We start from the raw sequence: 18240 nt of genomic DNA on the forward strand, positions 1-18240 counted from the left end.
TTACTTGAATCCAAGTAAGAACTTGTCTTTGGGATGTAAAAGCAGCACAAGAGTTCAACCCTATTTTGATCTACTTCTTCCATTTGGGACATGATGTACAAGTATCCCATGTACAGGGCGAGTGTGCGCGCTGACTGTATTATGCAAAAGGGGCTTAGTCAACTGGCACAGATTCTGCTAAGCTGAGCACTGAGGTGCCATGCTGAAAACTGAGGGGGCATTCACAAGTGACCCTTTTGAGACATGGGGGCATCAATAATGCATTACAGCATTAATCAAGAGAGAGGTGGTTAATGAAGGTGTTGGAGGTCTTCATATATCCCTGTGTGTTCCAATAAAGAAGGATTGTGGAAAACAGAAAGATTGGTCAGTACCCAATCACCCCACGTCATCGTAGGAGAGGCAGTCTGAACACGGCTGACCATGGCAGCAGAAGCAAAAGGGAATGTTTCCTACACAATTACTATGAAAGTATGGAAGTGTATTGCATTCTTAAAAAAAAAGGTTAAAAATCCTATTTTTCTGACTAATTTTTTGGCAAGTTTTGTTTTTTGTGTCCATCCATCTTTCACCGCACATCCGAGGTCGGGTCCCGGGGGCAGCAGCTTCAGGAGGGAAGCCCAGACTTCCCTCTCCCAAGCCACTTCAACCAGCTTCACCGGCGGGATCCCAAGGCGTTCCCAGGCCAGCCGAGAGACATAGTTTCTCCAGCAAGTCCTGGGTCGTCCCCGGGGCCTCCCAAAGGTGGGACAACAGCTCTACGGGGAGGTGTCCAGGAGGCATCCAAAACCAGATGCCCGAGCCACCTCAGCTTTTTTGTGTAGTTTAAAAAACACACAGAAAATTTCTGTTTTATTGAATATTTTTTCTGCCATAAAAAAAATACTCAGAAAAACAGTAACAAAAATAACAGAAAATAAATATTCAGTAAAACGGGGAAAAATATTCAGAAAAATAATTATTTTTAAAAAACTGAAAAACATATATTCAGTAAAAACAGGAAAGAATATTCAGAAAGACAGGGGAAAAATATTCTGAAAATTAGAAAAAAAAACATTCAAATTTTTTTTTTAAACAGGGGAAAAAAAATCCAATAAAACAAAAAATAAATAAAAATCATACCCCCTCCCAAAAAAAAATTAAACTCGCACCCCAAAAATTACTCTGAAAAAAAAAAACTGTGAAAAAAGTGAATGCAATACACTTCCGTATTAAAGTGTCAACTTCTGATTAGCATCTATAATTGTTGCGTGATGCTTGAGGAGGGAAGTAAGTAACCAAGAACCAGCAGTGATTCTCAACCAGTGTGCTGTGGGAAATTATCCAATTTCACTTAACTGGTGAGAATTTTTTTTTAATTAGGACCAAGCAGAAAGCTACAAAGTGTGAAAGAATAATACAGTAAAGTTACAACTTATAGCTGTTCCAGGCTAACGTTTGTTCTCATATACAATATGATGCATTGGATTTCATTAGCGGTTTGGTCGGCGTACGCTTATATAAACACAGGATGACAGAGAAAATTAAATACAGTAAAATAGTTACAAAAAAAGTTTTTAATTGTCATATTGCTAAGGAATCTTACAATTGTCTTTACAAACCCATGTACCTGTACATTTTTGTGCAACTAAAATGGTCAGTTGGAAAGATAAACTCATGTCGTAGAAAATTACATTACAAGTATAGAGTGTGAATTCAGCTGTATTTTGTAAAGTAGGATCATTTAGCACATTGATTTGTACTAAAAGGTCTAATCCAGAGCATAATCCCCCCCCCCCCCCCCCCCACACACACACACACAGTTGACATAGGGGCAACCCTGAACGTGGTACGCCGATGGGATTTTTTTTCTCCATAAAAATATATTGCGGTTGAGGTTGCGTTTTTCAATCCATGTCAGTGAAGCGGGCAAACATGGCTTTACGGACGGCATCCTTGTAGTTTCCGGATACCGGCATATCCAAGGCGCTTCCTTTAATTCCCAAACCGGTGCCTTTGGTCCTTAAGGAAGCCTGCGAGCATACATGAAGACGATCATTAGTGGAGACGCAGTGCACACGTCCCTCAGGTAACGGCACTAATTGCTGAATGGGGGAATGGGAAGATGTGCCGAACATCTGTGCAGAGAGGTGTTAGGAAAGCACTCACTGAGATGGGAACAGTGATGCCCTGCTGGTGGCGTCCCAAGCCTTTCCCTTCCTGCCAGCCCATGGCTTGCAGCATTTTGTTCCCGATGTTATCGCTTGTCAGGCCATCTTTGGTGGGTTGCTCGTAGTGTCTATTGGAGATTGGTGCATTTGAGTAACACTTGGCTGCATATGGGACTTAAAATCATCATTTTAAAATAAAATTGTGGATTTTTTTTCTGTTTCATTTAAAACCGATTAAAATAAGAAAATGAAAGTCTGATGGAAAAAAAATCGGATTTAAATGTAAATCCATTTGATTTTCCTTCAAATTGATTTTAAAATATACGGGGTCCATTGTTTTACTTTTATGCCATCTGGTGGAATATCTGTGTTATTGTTAGGTTAGATTCATTGACGGTCTACATTTACGACCTAAGGCAACAAAATTTAAAGTATGTTTGTTTCTCTTACAATGTCTACTTTGCCAATGCAACGTGCCTACTTCCCTAACATTTATAATTATGTGTGCATGCAAAAACATGAGTTTGATAACTTACTAATACTATTTGTGTAAAGTGCCAGTGTGCATATTTGTCCATGTGTGATGTCACGCCAGTTTGTGCTAGCATGTTATTGAGGCTAGTACGCTAGCTAATACTATTGATGGGTCTCATGTGAAGGATATCGAATACAGTTGTCTGTCTATGTAATATGCATTCAGATTATGCACACGCCAAAAGCATCGTGTTGATGCTTTATGATCATCTCCGTTTTAGGTAAATGGCTGGGAGGGCTCAATCCCTATCTCCCATGGATAACAGGCTTCACTGTAAACTAAAATTTCAGACTACTTCGTAACAGAAAACTTCTATAGGAAAAAATAACCTAATCTCAACACTATTCTAATTTTTAAACATGATTACCTGGCAATAACTGATCCGGGTCACACAAGTACAGTAAATGTACTAAAATAGTAATGATTAGACAAGTATTACTTTTACTTGACAACACACAGTATGGCATTTTTTTTTTTTATAAACAGTTTACTGTGTTTGGAGTTAAGTGAATTTGGGGGGGAGGGGGGGTGATGTGATGTACTTACACTGTTGGAGCGGCCCGCTTGAAATGTTTCTTAGGAGGTTCCGGAACGCCGTACTTCTCCCTCCTCTCTGCTGCTCGGTCTCTGTATTTCAACTGTGGCATTGACAATGGCAACTTATTCATAGATCACGTAATTACTGCAATCCATGCACACCGTTGTCTAAGGTCAAATTGAAGCGCTTCTAAAGCACGTTTAAGATTAATTTAAAACAGTTTTTTTTTCTTGTAAATGAGCTACGATGTTGACTGCTTTGAGTATAATTAGGAGTACGTGCTCTGTAAAAAGTGAAACAAAAAAAGTTAAAACCATCATTATGCAAGAGGGATAAAAAAAAAAACATTCAAAAGATAGAGTAGTTTTTCCTAGTGACAGTTTATAGGTATTAAACAAAAGAAAAAAACTAAACTGAGGTTACACTAGATTTGTTGACAATCATTTTGTTTTACCAAATTGTTTGACAAAGGAGTTACAGTGCATCATAAATGCTTAATATTACTAAAAACTAAAACAAAAACAAGGAAAATACCTCAGCCTCGTTCCTCTCCAGGTCTTCCAGCTCAGCTTCAGAGAGCTGGGACCGTCTGTGGATTTCCAGGTTTTGCTAAAATAAACAGAAATCTAATTAAAGCACGAAAGATCAATACAGGCACTCAGAAGACTCTTTGTTATGTACAGAGAAATAACAATATTCAGAGAGGGCTCCTAACTGAAAAATATTAGTATTGATCAAACCTTGGCATTATTGTCTTGATAAAAAGGTAGATGTTTGTAACATTGGATCTTGTTAGATATACACATTGATGGCATTCACTCATTATACATCTAACATTCATTTTCCATCTGGTGGGGCAGCGTCGTGCGTGGAGCAGATGGCGCCGCTCAGAATATTCATGACAACTTGCAGATCGCCTGCTGTTCCTTGATCCTCACCTTGTGAAGGTCAGAGAGCTGCTGGTGACGCAGCAGAGCATCTTTATTGGGGAATTGCCGGCGACACAGGAGGCAAACCAACTTGGCCCAATCGGTTATTTTGCCGCTGTCGTCTGCTTTGCGATCTGATCCGCCCTCCTCGGGTTCGCTCTCCTTGTCGTTAGCGACGACTGGAGTGCTCTGAAGTCAGTGAGAAAACGGTTAAAAGTTCACATTTTTGTAGTAGAAAGTGGGTCAATGGGAGCAGGGGAGCAAGCAAACCTTAGCTGGAGTCTCTTGCTCTGTCAGCTTGAATTGTTCAGTTAGAAGTGTCGGCATCTCCAAGGCCCCCGTCTGCTGAGAGGAAGCAAGTGCCATTCAAATCTATTCATAATATAAGCGGTCATAATAAATATGATCTACCCATGACACATGTCTTTTTGGATGCTACTACCTTCTTCTCAAAAATGGAAAAACATGCATCTGCAGCATCTTTCTTCTCTTCATCCTTGGACGCTCCCACTGTTTGAACATTTGTTTTAAAACTGTCCTTTTGCTTGTTTAAGGTCTTTGCCCAACGCTCCATGTCCTTTGCAATCTGGAATGTTATTTGATTGAGTCAAAGAGGAAATTTGTCATGTTAAAAAGAGCGCTGCACACTGAAACTAAAAGAAAAAAAAGTTTTTCAAATGGTCTCTATATAAACGGAAGTTCAGTGTCGTGTATACCTGCTGTGCCGACTTGCTTTTGGGCTTTTCTTTCTTCTCTTTAGGCTCCTTGTTGCTGGTGCTGCTTGTTGAGGAGGACGTGGCCGAGCTCGTTGTGTCCGATGCAGACGGCGCAGGAACGTAGGCGTGTTTCTCACTGTCCCAGTAGACGTACTGCTGTGTCTCAGAGTTGTAGTAGTACTAATGCACACAAGAAGCATAATAGGAATGCATTAGTTTGTTACCTGTGGCAAATCGGGGATGTAACAAATATGACGACTATTTTTTCGGATTTGATCCAGACCGTATACTTTTAGAAATAAAGAGGATATGTTCCAGAAGATGTATTAGATACAAATAATTGTGTCTCTGGAGTGCTTGCTCAACCATCAAGCATGACATTTAACAACCAAGTAAATATTTTGTCTGCCACGAGCAGGCCAGCCGCTGGACTGTGGCTAGGAGTCTCGGTTGGCTCACTTGCATGAGAAATAGCAACGTGGTGTGGACTTTAATCATGGATTCTTCACCTGGGAACCAACTGAAATTATGATTTTTAAAAAAAGTGTAATATATCTCCCTTAATGTGAAAATCAAAACTAACAGGTTCAGATGCTTATGTTTGTCAAGCTGTATTAAGGGGAAGTCAACCATAAACATTTCTTGACAATAATATGTTATATGTGACATCACTAGTCTAAACATAACATTCTGATTAATTGAATAGTTGTATCTGTGCGTGCTCGCCCTCTGCAGGTTGGGAGGGCATGCTGAATGTGCTCAATGAGATGATGGGATGATATTGGTGTTTGATGCAACATTACATTTGTGGAATATGAATTATGCAGCAAAATCTAGCGGTTATTAGCTATCTCAGGTGGCAGCCATTTTGCCACTTGCGGTCGACTGAAGATGGCATCACAGTTACTCAGGGCTCAGGCAACAACCAATCACAGCTCACACGTTTTCTGAAGCTGAACTGTGATTGGTTGTTACCTGAGACCTGAGCAACTGTGATGCCATTTTCACTTGACAGCAAGTGGCAAAATGGCCGCCTTCTAATATTGATAAAAACTGCTGCATTTTGCTGCTTAACCCATATTCCACTGAAACAGTATTAACCAAAATACCGTATTTAGACTAGTGGGGCTACATCAAACATATTATTGTCAATACATTTTTTGGGGGTTGATTTCCCCTTTAAATCCTAGATTTACAAAGATCTATGATACCTGACTGTTGGGGTCGTAGTACAGGCCAGTGTTTGGATCATAGTAGTAACCAGAAGACTCATCATACTGGTATGTGGACGGGTCTGGGGCAGCTGCAGGTGAGACAAAAAAACCAAAACAAACAAAAAGATCTAATTATGTACGCAAAACACATACGGTTGACATTTTTTTTGTCTCATTCATATCTGATGTTTTACCATTTCCAGCATTGTGGATGCCAATGTTGGCTGCTGTTTGGTCCAGTGCCGGCGTACCAAAATTAGAAGCCAGTTGGGTTGCATCGAGTGGCCCTGCCAACTGATGTGACAGGCAGCACAAGTATTAAGCACACATGAGAGGAATGTAAAAAAGTAATTGATATTCGTCTTACATGCTTGGCAGCTTGGTTGATAATGACGGGTTGCAAAATTTGCGGCAAGATTACGCCTGCAGGAAGCATATTCTTCATCCCTGGAGCAGCTACACAAATGGCAAAGATGCACTTAGCATTCTTAGCTTTTTATAGAGAAAAAAAAAGTTTGAATTACCTCCAAGCAATCCATCACCAGTGACAGGAGGCAATCCTTCAGGTTGCTGCTGCCACGCTTGAAAATTATGTCCCTACGGTGAGAATAAAATTGATTTTGGTTATCACTCACAACAATCTAATCTGGATGACCAAAACACTAATCATACAGCAGTTAATAAATTAATAAAACATTTCTCCATAATTAATGAAATACAAAGTTTAAAGATATACATTACATTTTACTTACTGTGTTAAAAAATAATAATAATACTGTATTGGAATAGGTAACTTGCAACACATATTCAGCTCTTTTCACCGATCCATTTCAATTAGATAAACATGTCCAAGTCACAAAATCAACGCAAGTACAGTGATCTAACCTGTGTTTGATGTGCATAGCTCTCTTGAGGGGTAATGGGTAATCCTTGCTTTACCTTACAATAGAGGGGGAAAAGCACAACAAAAGCAGATCAGACAAGGTAGACTTAGTGACCGAGTTTATAATGACATATCCAAAACATCAGTGTCTGTTTCAATCTACAGTACCTGGCTTGCTGACCACTGAGCAGCAGCTATGGCTGTGCTGGCAACTGAAAGTGCGCTATTTCTGATCGCATCTGCCTGTGACGACTCTCTGAAAAAGGAAAGATGCGACAGAGTATTGATGATTTTTTTTGTTTTGTTTCAGCAATGTGAATGTGAAGAAGCATGTGCCTTAGTCTAATGCTATAAAAATAAAAAATGCTAAGATATAGACAATCATAAGTACTCTATACCACAGGATGGTCTTCATATGTTTAAAAAAAGAAGAAGATATATACCACCATGTTATCAATGTTAGCAATTCCAGGTACATATCCAAATAAAGATTCAGATGGCAGAATTTACTTTAACGTTTCGCAGGTACAGTCCACCTGCACTGTGGCCAAGTGGTGCAGCCTGAACAACTCCTACACATAATTTAATTTCTTGCACTTTTGATTATCATAATTTCCAGCTAACAAAAACCCACAATAATCACAGTGATGTTGTTTACTATAGAAATTAGTTAGGCATTGGCCTTCCTATGTGTCTAATGAATCTGCATAATACGATTTTTTCTTTTTGGATGTACCGGTAACTACTGGAATACATTTCCCAATATTCTAATTTGTTGACATGCACCTGTATGTATCATCAAATTTTTTGGGGAGTGTGTGTATTCCCTTACTTCCTTGCACTCTTGGCGTAATCCACGGCAATTGTTTTACCGTCCATCTTCAGAGGTGGCTGGAGGCTCTGGAGAATGGTGAGCAGCTGCGAAGCTTCCTATGTGAGGAAAAAAAAGTAACAATGTCAAACTGTATGTGCTCATCAACAGCTAAAAAAAAGTTTGTAATGCTTTGACCGGCGAATATACATGTGTAATGTAGTACTAAGCTAACGCACCAAGGGAGAGGAAAGCTGAACAAAGCTAAAGCCTCGGTTGTGTCCCGTCTGCTTGTCTTTGATTAAGCGGATGTTGCTTGGAGACAAGTTGGCAAAGGGTGCCAAAGCCTTCAAAATCTCGTCAATAGTGCACGCAGTGGGAAGGTTCCTCAGAATTATTGCTGTGAACAGAAAAAAACATTTAAGAAAAAACATGCACCGTGTGAATGGATGCGATCTATGAACAAAAGTTGCACTCACTGTCCCCACTGTATTCCCAAAACTGCTGAGACTCTGCGCTCAAACCAGCTGCATCTCCATCTACATGGATGAATGACAAATAGTCAACAGTCACAAATACAGCATGGAAATTAACATTAGAAAGTGGAATCTCCACAGTCAAATAAGTAAACAAATTGCTTTTCTTTAAAAGATAAAAACACCATTGTGTAACTATTGACTTTAGAGGTTCCACTGCATTTAATTTACTTGAGTGTCAACCAGGGTTATAATGGTTTTGGATTTTTTCATAATATTGTAGTTAGTTTTTATTAAAAAAAAAAATTTATTTAGGCTTTTTTTACATTTTGTTTAGTTTTCAGCTTGTTAGTTTTTTATTAATTTTAATTGAGTTTATTTTTTGTTAGTTTTAGCAGTAACTTATTTATTATTTTTTTTTATATATGGAGTGTTTTGTCAAGTGCAATATGAAAACAAAAAGTCACTACGTATTGTGTAATAAAGTAACACAAAAGAAAATTCTCGACAAAAGACGGTTTGACTTCCTTTTTTCTGTACTGATTGGTGTTGTTCAATACAGTTTTTTGGCCCCCCGATACCGAAACCCAATTTTGAAGTATCAGCCGATAGTTTTTTTCCCCCCCAATATGAAAAAGCTGCCCTGCCATTGGTTTAGAGCATTCAAGGGCCAATAGGATATCTTGGCTCGACATGCAGTGAACACGTCACACATCAGTAAATGTCGTGCACAAGCAAGACACAAGATGCTGCCTACAAAGTCCTATATTAGCATTGGAAATAATAGTATCGGCATGTTACTTGTTAGTACTTGCCAATGCCGATACCATGCAGTATGCAGTATCGGGGCCTCTCCCGATACCGGTATCGGAACACCACTAGTACAGACGCACAGCAATATCAGAATTACACTTTCGTTTGTAAGTAAAGTTAGTTTTATAAGTGTAAAATATAGTTTCAGATCGTTTTACATTTTTAAAACCCATTTTCGTTTTTATTTTCTTAATAAAAAAGTGTTTCCAATGTTAGGTTTAGTTATTTTGTTAGTTTACGCTAACTGTAATAACCTTGGTGTCAACTTACCAGTTTTAGTTGCCCCACACCTGAAACACTTTAACCGCTTCCGGAAATTGTAAAGACCGCACTGTGAATGAAAAGACAAAGGTCACTGTTTAAATTGTTTTCAGGTGACTAATCGGAATCCAAATGTGCATTCAAATAACCTCACCGTGCTGCAAAGCCAGTTGTCGAACCTCTGCTTCCTGTTGCTGTAGTGCACTGCAATGTTTCTACCCTGGATCATCAGCTTACTCTGTGGAGTAGAGAGGCACGTCATTTCAGATTTCCGGGTGTTCACGCAATGGAGGCAGGTGAGGCACCTGCCTCCGAATCTCCACGCGAATGAGCGCGGTGGGGAGAGGAAAGAGTGGCTGGCCTAACGCTCGCTGCTTAGGCAAGAGAGCCATTGGGAGCAAGGGAGCAGACATTAGCCTCTTTTACACAGAAATCCCACAAAATATCAGAGCCTTAACAGAAAATCCAGCATTTATACGCCCCCAGTAATGCAGGTTATTATTACAACTTTGTGCGCTTTGGCTACAGCAACACGGCATCCCACCATCTGATAAATAAATGCGTGATGGTGTCTGTGCCAGCATCTGGTGTGAGATATACAAAAGGGGCTGGAGAAGAGAGTGTCAGGTGTTTAAACTTCGCACCTCCTTCACTCGAGGTGGAAAATTCAGTCAGATCAGCTTTGTTCTCCCATTCCGTGTCAGTACTGTTTATAGAGAACAGCGACACAGGGGGAATGCTGGCTTTTATAGACTGTGTAAAAGGGGCTAGAGAGAAAGAGAGAGAAAAGAGAGACGAGAAAGTGTGTGTGTGTTTTTTTTTAACAGCTGTGTTTGGGGCCGGAGTGCTGCCAGCTCACTCCTCAGCCTCAACTAGTGTTTAATGAAGACGAGACTGAGCTGGAGCAGAATATGTGCTTCTTTTTTTTTTTTTTGAGGAATGTTATCTGCAGAGCACAATTGTGAATAGTTCCCAATAGCATAAAAAACAGTGTACACTAAATTGAAAACAGTGTGAATTGAGCAGTTCAGTCATTTTGGTTTAACTTTTGGTTGAAAGGTTGCGAGAAAGCGTATCATAAATCACAAACATCCTCTTAAATAAGCGTCATAAGATGGCATTATCATCATGGTATCGGGGCTCTAATCGCCAAGAGTAATTTGAAACTTGGTGATTGTTGAGGCAACCTGATTGGTCTCCATCCACTTGGTAGAATCTTGCAAGTGATTAAAGTCCACGAAGGCGAAACCTCGGCTTATACCTAGAGACAGCATTCAAATATAGACGGGAGGTGTGTTAGTGAGAAGGCTATGGTGCAATGTTCAAACTCACAATGGGCGTGTTGTGTTCAGTCCAAATCAAAGTCAAGCGGAGGGGACGAGTTCTCTTAACAAACGTCAAGAGGGGGATTGTGGGGGGGTCGGCATATCATACTGTAGCATGTAATATGAAAAAAACATGGCAGGGTTTTGAAGTGGAATCTCCAAAGAACACTAATAGTTTTGTGATGCTGGAATGTCTTCCAAGTAAATTGATTGGTTTAGGAAACATTACACCATTATTACTCAGAAGGTTTGAGGAGAGGTTAACGCTGTACAACACTCAATACAACTAAAATGATATAAAACCACATAACCTTTGAAGACACTTGTTAATAATGTATTGTATAAATTTCATGTTTCTCTGGTAAGTGAAGTCCATAAAAAAAAAAAAGATCATTTCAAAACCTTGTCCACCATTAATGTGACTTATAGCCAGTGCAACTTTTTTTTTCTTTTAATGAGAAAAAAATTAAAAAAGAATACATATAATAACCTGGCCAAATACTTTGTTGCAGAACCTTTTGCTTTTATTCCAGCACTGACACCTCGTCATTGCAAAAAAGCTCAAAATCTGTCAGATTGCGAGGGCACAGCACTCTTTAGAATAGTTCTTGGCTCGGATATTTTTCGTGAATCTTTCTCTGGGCAACCCATAGCCCAAGACATATGAAAAAGATGGGAGATTGTTGTCACGTATACAAAACATTCAGTATTTGCCAGGAACTCTTGCAACTCCTTCAATGTTGTTGTTAGACTCTTGCCAGCCTTCCTGGCAATAGTGGAAAAAGTTATGAGACAGTTCATCTTGGTCTCCTTTTTCACAAAGTCATCACATAACAAAACAGGGTGTGTAGACTTTTTATATCCACTACAATTAGTCATTATGCCTTCAGCTACATTGTATTTGCAGTAACATATGGTTGTTAAAATTAAATTTACATTTAATCAATTATATTCCTCATATTGTACTGAGCAGCCAGAATCTTTGCTATGTTGCAGTTAAGTTCCATTTCCAGGTTCATGGTAATTATTACACTTTACCATCAATCACAAAAAGAAAAGGCAAAACACATTCGTGGGATTTTGACATCGCACATGCTCAGAACTCTCAATTTTGAAAAAAAAATTGGCTTTGGAGGTTCCACTGCACGTATATACAGTTACTTTCATATTTGGTCACATCAGCACAAACCAATCAAGGAGAGAGAGTCGAAGGAGGAGTGCGAGAGTTGTGAAGGTGAAAGCAGGACGCTCTACTGAGCACACACGCGTCACTCACCAGTCCTTTTCTTCATCAAGCGGATATCCACTGGCTGTGGACCTGGTAGCTTCTCCAGTGCTGAGCGGATCTGCAATATGGCAGGCAACACACAGGGAATAAAGGCAGAGGTTTGCTAGTTGTGCTTTGTCGAAAGGCAGGAACTCAGTTCCCGTGCAAGCTTTTTCCTTCAAAAGCATGAGTGACACCTGAACGTACATCTTCCTCGGTGGCATTAAGAGAGAGACCCCTGAGCATAATTGTCTTGTTTTCTTCCTCCTCCTCCTGCTCTTCTCTGTAGTCGTGGTCTGCATAGTCGCCATCATATTCATCATCTGATCGATCGCTGTTGTGGCGTTTTCGACTCCTCTGCAGGAAACAATAATGGTATCATATCAAGGCAGGAAAAGGTCCATAATATGCTATCCCTCACCTCTCGATTGTCTCTGCAGTCTTCAAAGCGGTCACTGTCTCTGTCATCTCCCCGCTGGCGCTTGTAATCCCTCTCATAATCACGACTATGTCTGTCGCGCCAATGAGGATCATCTCTCTGGCCATCCGAGCCATATCTTCCACTGCGTTCGCCCCGACTGGGCCTGAAATAAAACCAGAATATGGGAGTCATGCCACTGTTGTAAAGAATATATACATAATGTAATGTTTGTTGAGCTATTATAGTGAATATAGTACATTTTACCTTTTATCAGCTCCCATGCTCTATTGGACAGGAAAATGTTTGACCAAGAAACTGAGGGGAAAAATATAATTCTTAAACTGTGGCTTTCAAAAAAACAACAAAAGATGGCCCAAAAATAGCATTTGAAATCATACTGTATTGAATTATTACATGAAATACAAATGCATTTGTTCTATAACAGGCTGTATAAAATGCTGCTCAAATGTGGCTAATTCCCTTTTCATTCTGCAGTTATTCAAATGAGTTTAACATAGTACCAAAAGTAACTATATAACTAGCCTGGAGACCGGACGTCAGTTGCCAAAGGCTGAGCTGCACTATGTTTGTGTACAGCTGTACACCTTGTGGCTGGAGCGCAAAGCACTTACTCTTTCTGCTCCTTACCCAGTTTGTTCTATGTGGGAACTCGGTATGGCAAAGAGAGACATACCAAATACAAATACCTGCACCATCATCCCTTTACAAAGATGGGGAATGGTTTCTGATGCATGCCTGTCAGTCAATATAATGTTATTCCAAATAAAAGGCAAGTCCGACCTGGGATGCATGTTAACTACTTCATTGTGGAGGGAATCCTCAGCTTTTGACGTTGTTCTGCTCCTCCGGTGGCGACACAACCCACGTTTGTACTCATTTTGCAACGCAGAATCACATACTATGCTAACGAAGTAGTAAAGTCATAGGTAAAACACTTTTAAGCTATACAGAAATTCCAATGACAAACACGGCAGTAACTGAGTGTGCCTTCTTGTGCAGCGTGACGACGTGTTATTACGCCACTGATGACACTGCGCAAATTACTTCAATGCACACCGTTCGTAATCGCGACGTCGTATATCGATACCGTAGTGAACTGAGGACCGCCTGGTCACAATTGCCAAAAATATTTAGTGCGAAAAATAATTCATGCAATGACTAAATACAGAAGAAGAGCACCAAAGTAAAGCATGCTAGCGTCGAAAGAATAATCGACAGTCCAGCGTTTTTAAGTTATAAAACCGTTAAGGAAATATCTCTATAAGCTTGATTTGAAAAAATTATGATAATGATGAAAGCCATCCTCACATACCATCTGCCTTCTTGCCTGGGAGTGAGCTTCAAATATACTTCCGGTGCGCAGTTTAAAGCACTAGATTAAACGCTTGCCACCGCCATCTCCAGGTCAGGAGGATGCACTGCAGTTTTGAATTCTTATCTCATCACACAACGCAATGGCATTAAGCGTCTGTCAAAGCTTTGACATGTTTTAAACCACCAATTCGACCGATTTACACCTTGTGGATTCCACACTGGAGAAACGTCACTCTTGGTGTACGCCACGTCAGGAAAGCAACTGTGTCCGCTCATCAGAAAGGAAATAAAGGTAGGCGGCTGGCTAATGTTAGCCCACGGTTAGCATCATATGCCATTTTACGACCCTGGTTGCTAACTTAATGCATCAGTCATCCTATAGTTCACCGGTATATGATTAATAACCTAGTAGAACAAGAATTTATGTCTGCATGCATTTGATCACTTGGTGATGGATACATGACGTCCACCTTCTCTTTGCTGACTAGCAGCAGGCTGAATGGCTGAGCCAGAACTCCTGCTCGACTCCAACATCCGACTGTGGGTGGTGTTGCCCATTGTCTTCATCACTTTTCTCGTCGGCGTCATCCGTCACTATGTGTCCATTCTTCTTCAAAGTGACAAGAAGTTGACTTTAGAGCAGGTGTCAGACAGGTAAGGTTCATGTATTATGAGGCTGTTCATTTCAAAACAGTACGAGGACAAATAGTGCAGTGAATGCATGTTCATGTTCATTCCAGCCAGGTCCTCATCCGGAGCAGAATCCTTAGAGAAAATGGAAAATATATTCCCAAACAAGTATGTATTTTGGTGTGTGTTGTACATAAAGTGTTAACACACTCCTGCGTACCATTTGTTTTGCAATGAATTTCCAACAATAACACATTGTTTCCCCCGTGTTCTTAGTCCTTCCTAATGAGGAAGTTCTACTTCAATAATCAAGAAGATGGATTCTTTAAGAAAACAAAAAGAAAGGTTGTTCCGCCCTCGCCAATGACTGGTAATCAAAAAACATTTCCTCGTCAGTCGTAGCCATTATGCTCTCAGTTGGCATCTTCTTGGTAAAATTAATATGTATATATTTCATTATTAATTGCATTCATGTAATTGTTTTGAACAGTCAACCTTACCTATGTCGCAATTAAGTTCCATTTCTGGTTTTAAGGTTATCGTTACACTTTACCATGAATAGAAAATGGATGGATGGATTATTATGCTATGTTAGAGGTTGTACTTCTGCGATTCTAATTGTATATCTTAGTTTAGCTGAGGTATTACTTTGGAGAGCAAAAAATAGTTTTAGATTTTAAAAGACACTGAGCAAACATGTAAGAATGTGCTGCGTATCATGCTGCTTTACTCTGGCAGACCCCAGCATGCTGACAGACATGATGAAAGGAAACGTCACCAATGTGCTTCCCATGATCCTGATTGGAGGCTGGATCAACTGGACCTTTTCGGGATTTGTAACGAGTAATGATTTATTTATTTTTTAATTGTGCATTATTTGGCACTCTCATGTGTGCCACAAGATGTGACGTTGTTTACAGTGAGCGCACTCTGTGCTTCATTCATGCAGCTAAGGTCCCCTTCCCTCTCACGCTGCGCTTCAAGCCCATGCTGCAACAAGGAATAGAGCTGCTATCATTGGATGCTTCCTGGTAAGGTCATACATCAGCCATCAACACATATTGGGATTGTTATTGTTTATGTTCTTTTGACAATTCAGGGTGAGCTCAGCATCGTGGTATTTCCTGAATGTCTTCGGACTGCGAAGCATGTACTCATTAATCCTTGGCCAGGACAATGGTAACACATCTATTTAGGTGTTGATCAAAACTTATTTTTGGTGTTAAAATGTGACGTGCGTGAATAACGAGTATTTGAAATGTGTTGCTAATCCTAACAGGGGCAGACCAGTCAAGGATTATGCAGGAGCAGATGAGCGGGGCTGCCATGGCCATGCCTGCTGACACAAATAAAGCTTTTAAGGTATATACTAGGTTGTTTTTTAATCCCATAGTAAATGTGATAGTATTGCACCACAAATAAGGTGTTACCCATCATTAATAGAAATTTCCTGCAATTTTTAAAATCTAGTGGAACCTTCAAGGATATTAGAAAAAATATCAATCCATTTTTCACACGCACACCTATGGGCAATTTAGTGTTGATGCTTACTGATTTAACATGAAACAAGTTAGGGTCTTGCACGGTGTCATGCATGACATCAATTGAAACTCTAGGTGGGCTTTGGTGTTTTGTACACTAAAACCCATATTTGTCCTTTATTCCAGGCGGAGTGGGAGGCTCTGGAACTGACTGACCACCAGTGGGCACTGGAGAGTGTGGAGGAGGATCTCATGAGTATGGAACTGGACTTTGACGGCATTTTTAGCAAGGAGCTGCCCACTGGTATCTTCTGAGGCCCTGCTAGCTTCTCCTGCTAGGGGGGCTTAAATGCAGGGATTTTTTTCCCCCTCTCGAAACACTGAGATGGGACAAATCCTTCCCTATTATGCAATGTTTACATTCCTTTTGTTTGAGGTCCTTTTTCTTCACGTTGTACTAACTTGTCATGATTGACTGAGAATGTCTGGGAGAGACAAGTCATGTTTTTGCATTATAATTTGCTTGCGAATTACATTATTCATAAAACGTTTGGCATATCCAGCTCTCGGGTGAAATTTCAGGATGAAAATGAAATGTTTTATAGCCTTCACAGCTGAATGTAATTGTCCATCTCTAAACACTTGGATATGTGCATTCAAAAGTTGAGAGAAGGCCAAATCAAGTTCACCTGTAAAGGTTATAGTGCATCCTGAAATTTCACCCGAGAAGCACACATACAGTGTACTTTAGTTTTTGTGAGTAGTTTATGTCATAGTAAAGCCAAATAGGTAAAATAATGTGAACAACTTCCTTTTTCATACTATTTCATGTGTAGCTAATGTTACTGTGTTCATCTGCACCATCGGGTGCAAAATACAACTTGTGTCGTGAGGGCCCTATTTTCGTGTCTAGCGCAAAGTTGAGTCTTTAATTGTGCGAATGGGTGGAGTGTTCTTTCTTTTAGTATTGTGGTACATGGGAACACAACCGACTTGGTTGGGTCCACTCATGGTTCTACTCTTTAAATCCTCATCCCAAAGCTGCGTGCAGACTGCAGACATATCTGACTCCGATCTTTAGGACTGACTGTCCGGACTGTCTTTAGCAAGTGTCCAAATCCGATCTGGCCATGTTTAGACTGAGCTACATTATTGACCCATCTGACAGATTGCTGTAGCAACGATGTCGAACGGAGGCGTAGTGTTCGACATCATTGCGACGCTGTTGACCGCTCCATACTTACTGTTCCTCGTAAGGGCGTAAAGTGGTTTTCTTTTTACGACGGTACAGCCGGGCACTAATTTGCTATTTCCGGTTGCACATGTGAACAACTGATGGGGTAGCGAGACCTGCTTCACCTCGTGTCACACCACCTGTGCCACAACTTAGACCTGCTTTTATATGGTCTCAATTGTAGTCTACTTTCTGTCACCAAATTGGCAGGTGCACCGTGGGTGTGTAATGAATTACCCAGCGAGGCGCAATATGATCTGCAAAATTCTGAATCGCAGTAAACTTCATAGACTTACCCTGGGACGAAAATGAAGGTGTGCCTCTTTTTTTACGCTGCGCACATGTGCGCCAGTCTACGAAAATAGGGCCCTAAATCTTAAGGACTGACTACTAATCGGCACAAGAAGCAGTCAAGTGTGACAGATTGATTTTGTTTTGTTGTTGTTGTTTTGGTGTAAAAGATGTATTTTGTTTTAACCTTCCAGTGTTTGTTTTGTACACTAAAACCCATTTTGACTAAATAACTGTTTTTTATTTGTTGCATACAGTAAGAGGTGCTTAGTCACAAGCTCCGTTACTAAAGTAACTTTTTGGATAAATTGTGTCAGTCGGTTTTGTTAACACAATGTACTTTTGTATGTATGTATGTTTGTAATTTTTTTTAGTACAGGTACTTATTGATTACGCAATCTATTTTGGTTTGTCAGAAAGACTTGTTAGATGAATTTCACCAATCCATTTAACTGGTCGTAACATTTGACTCCATCTGACCAATTAAACAGAGCCAGTGAGTCACATGACTGAAGTGTCAGCAGTGTGGCCCCACACAGGAGGAAGGTTTTCAGGTTGGGTAAGCTGAAGATGATGGATGGACGGTGATGTACCGGTATATTGCGTCCAGCAAGAAGATTTGATCTTGGGCTTTGTGTGAAATACGGCTCAGTCAGGCAGTGTTGAGCAGCAGACACAGTTCTCTTGCCTGGTCTTATATGTTCATTGTCTGTTTTGTTAGTAATTAAATCAGTCTTCAAAAGCATGTACAGACTCAAATGAATTACTAACAACGTGGATAAAGTACAGTAGACGTGCGTTAAACGCAAGGAAACACAAGGAATTTGTTTTGCTTCTGAGCTAATAGCGGCTAGCAAGGTTTTCATCTTGCCACTGAAATACATAACGCTAACATGGAAACTCAACAAGTGGAACCTAAAGAGGAAACCA

The 18240-nt window shown here is 40.2% G+C and overlaps 2 protein-coding genes across 7 annotated transcripts; one reads left to right on the plus strand and one right to left on the minus strand.

The window, feature by feature from the left end:
• Nucleotides 1–1793: 1793 nt before the first annotated feature.
• LOC147167206 (RNA-binding protein 5-like) lies at nt 1794–13773 on the minus strand. Of its 5 annotated transcripts, none has more exons than XM_086087368.1 (25): nt 13673–13773; nt 12604–12654; nt 12340–12502; nt 12126–12275; nt 11928–11997; nt 10514–10587; nt 9481–9564; nt 9336–9396; nt 8256–8315; nt 8016–8176; nt 7798–7895; nt 7134–7221; nt 6968–7021; nt 6607–6679; nt 6450–6538; nt 6277–6376; nt 6080–6171; nt 4869–5048; nt 4595–4738; nt 4423–4494; nt 4162–4341; nt 3758–3832; nt 3232–3323; nt 2149–2278; nt 1794–2012 (listed from the first exon to the last, which is right to left on the minus strand). In XM_086087368.1, exons 2-25 carry the CDS (start codon nt 12618–12620, stop codon nt 1887–1889), a joined length of 2433 nt encoding a protein of 810 aa, XP_085943494.1. In that variant the 5' UTR covers nt 12621–12654; nt 13673–13773; the 3' UTR covers nt 1794–1886. The 5 variants fall into 5 exon arrangements, with proteins under 5 accessions (XP_085943494.1, XP_085943490.1, XP_085943492.1 ...); XM_086087364.1 differs by having other exon boundaries at nt 4423–4497; XM_086087366.1 differs by lacking the exon at nt 13673–13773 and adding an exon at nt 13141–13662 and having other exon boundaries at nt 4423–4497.
• On the plus strand, nt 13759–18055 carry emc3 (ER membrane protein complex subunit 3). 2 transcript variants are annotated; one of them, XM_086087371.1, is made up of 9 exons: nt 13759–13966; nt 14163–14328; nt 14415–14472; nt 14581–14674; nt 15043–15147; nt 15254–15335; nt 15404–15483; nt 15584–15666; nt 15972–18055. In XM_086087371.1, the coding sequence occupies exons 2-9, from the start codon at nt 14174–14176 to the stop codon at nt 16098–16100; spliced, it is 786 nt and encodes a 261-aa protein (XP_085943497.1). In that variant the 5' UTR covers nt 13759–13966; nt 14163–14173; the 3' UTR covers nt 16101–18055. The 2 variants fall into 2 exon arrangements, with proteins under 2 accessions (XP_085943497.1, XP_085943496.1); XM_086087370.1 differs by having other exon boundaries at nt 14166–14328.
• Nucleotides 18056–18240: the final 185 nt, after the last annotated feature.

Source organism: Leptonotus elevatus, chromosome 10 (genome assembly GCF_054856555.1).
Source record: "Leptonotus elevatus isolate MCC_2025b chromosome 10, RoL_Lele_1.0, whole genome shotgun sequence".
Classification (NCBI taxonomy): Eukaryota; Metazoa; Chordata; class Actinopteri; order Syngnathiformes; family Syngnathidae; genus Leptonotus; species Leptonotus elevatus.

Bases quoted from the DNA above. Each gene is read 5' to 3' on its own strand.
- LOC147167206 (XM_086087364.1), bottom strand. The intron at 9,565-10,513 runs GTTGCCTCAACA...TCTACTCCACAG, and splicing joins AGTGGATGGAGACCAATCAG to AGTAAGCTGATGATCCAGGG. The intron at 7,022-7,133 runs GTACTGTAGATT...CTCTATTGTAAG, and splicing joins CTCAGTGGTCAGCAAGCCAG to GTAAAGCAAGGATTACCCAT.
- emc3 (XM_086087371.1), top strand. From the start codon at position 14,174: ATGGCTGAGCCAGAACTCCTGCTCGACTCCAACATCCGACTGTGGGTG. The intron at 14,675-15,042 runs GTAATCAAAAAA...TTACTCTGGCAG, and splicing joins TCCGCCCTCGCCAATGACTG to ACCCCAGCATGCTGACAGAC. The intron at 15,667-15,971 runs GTATATACTAGG...CCTTTATTCCAG, and splicing joins ACACAAATAAAGCTTTTAAG to GCGGAGTGGGAGGCTCTGGA.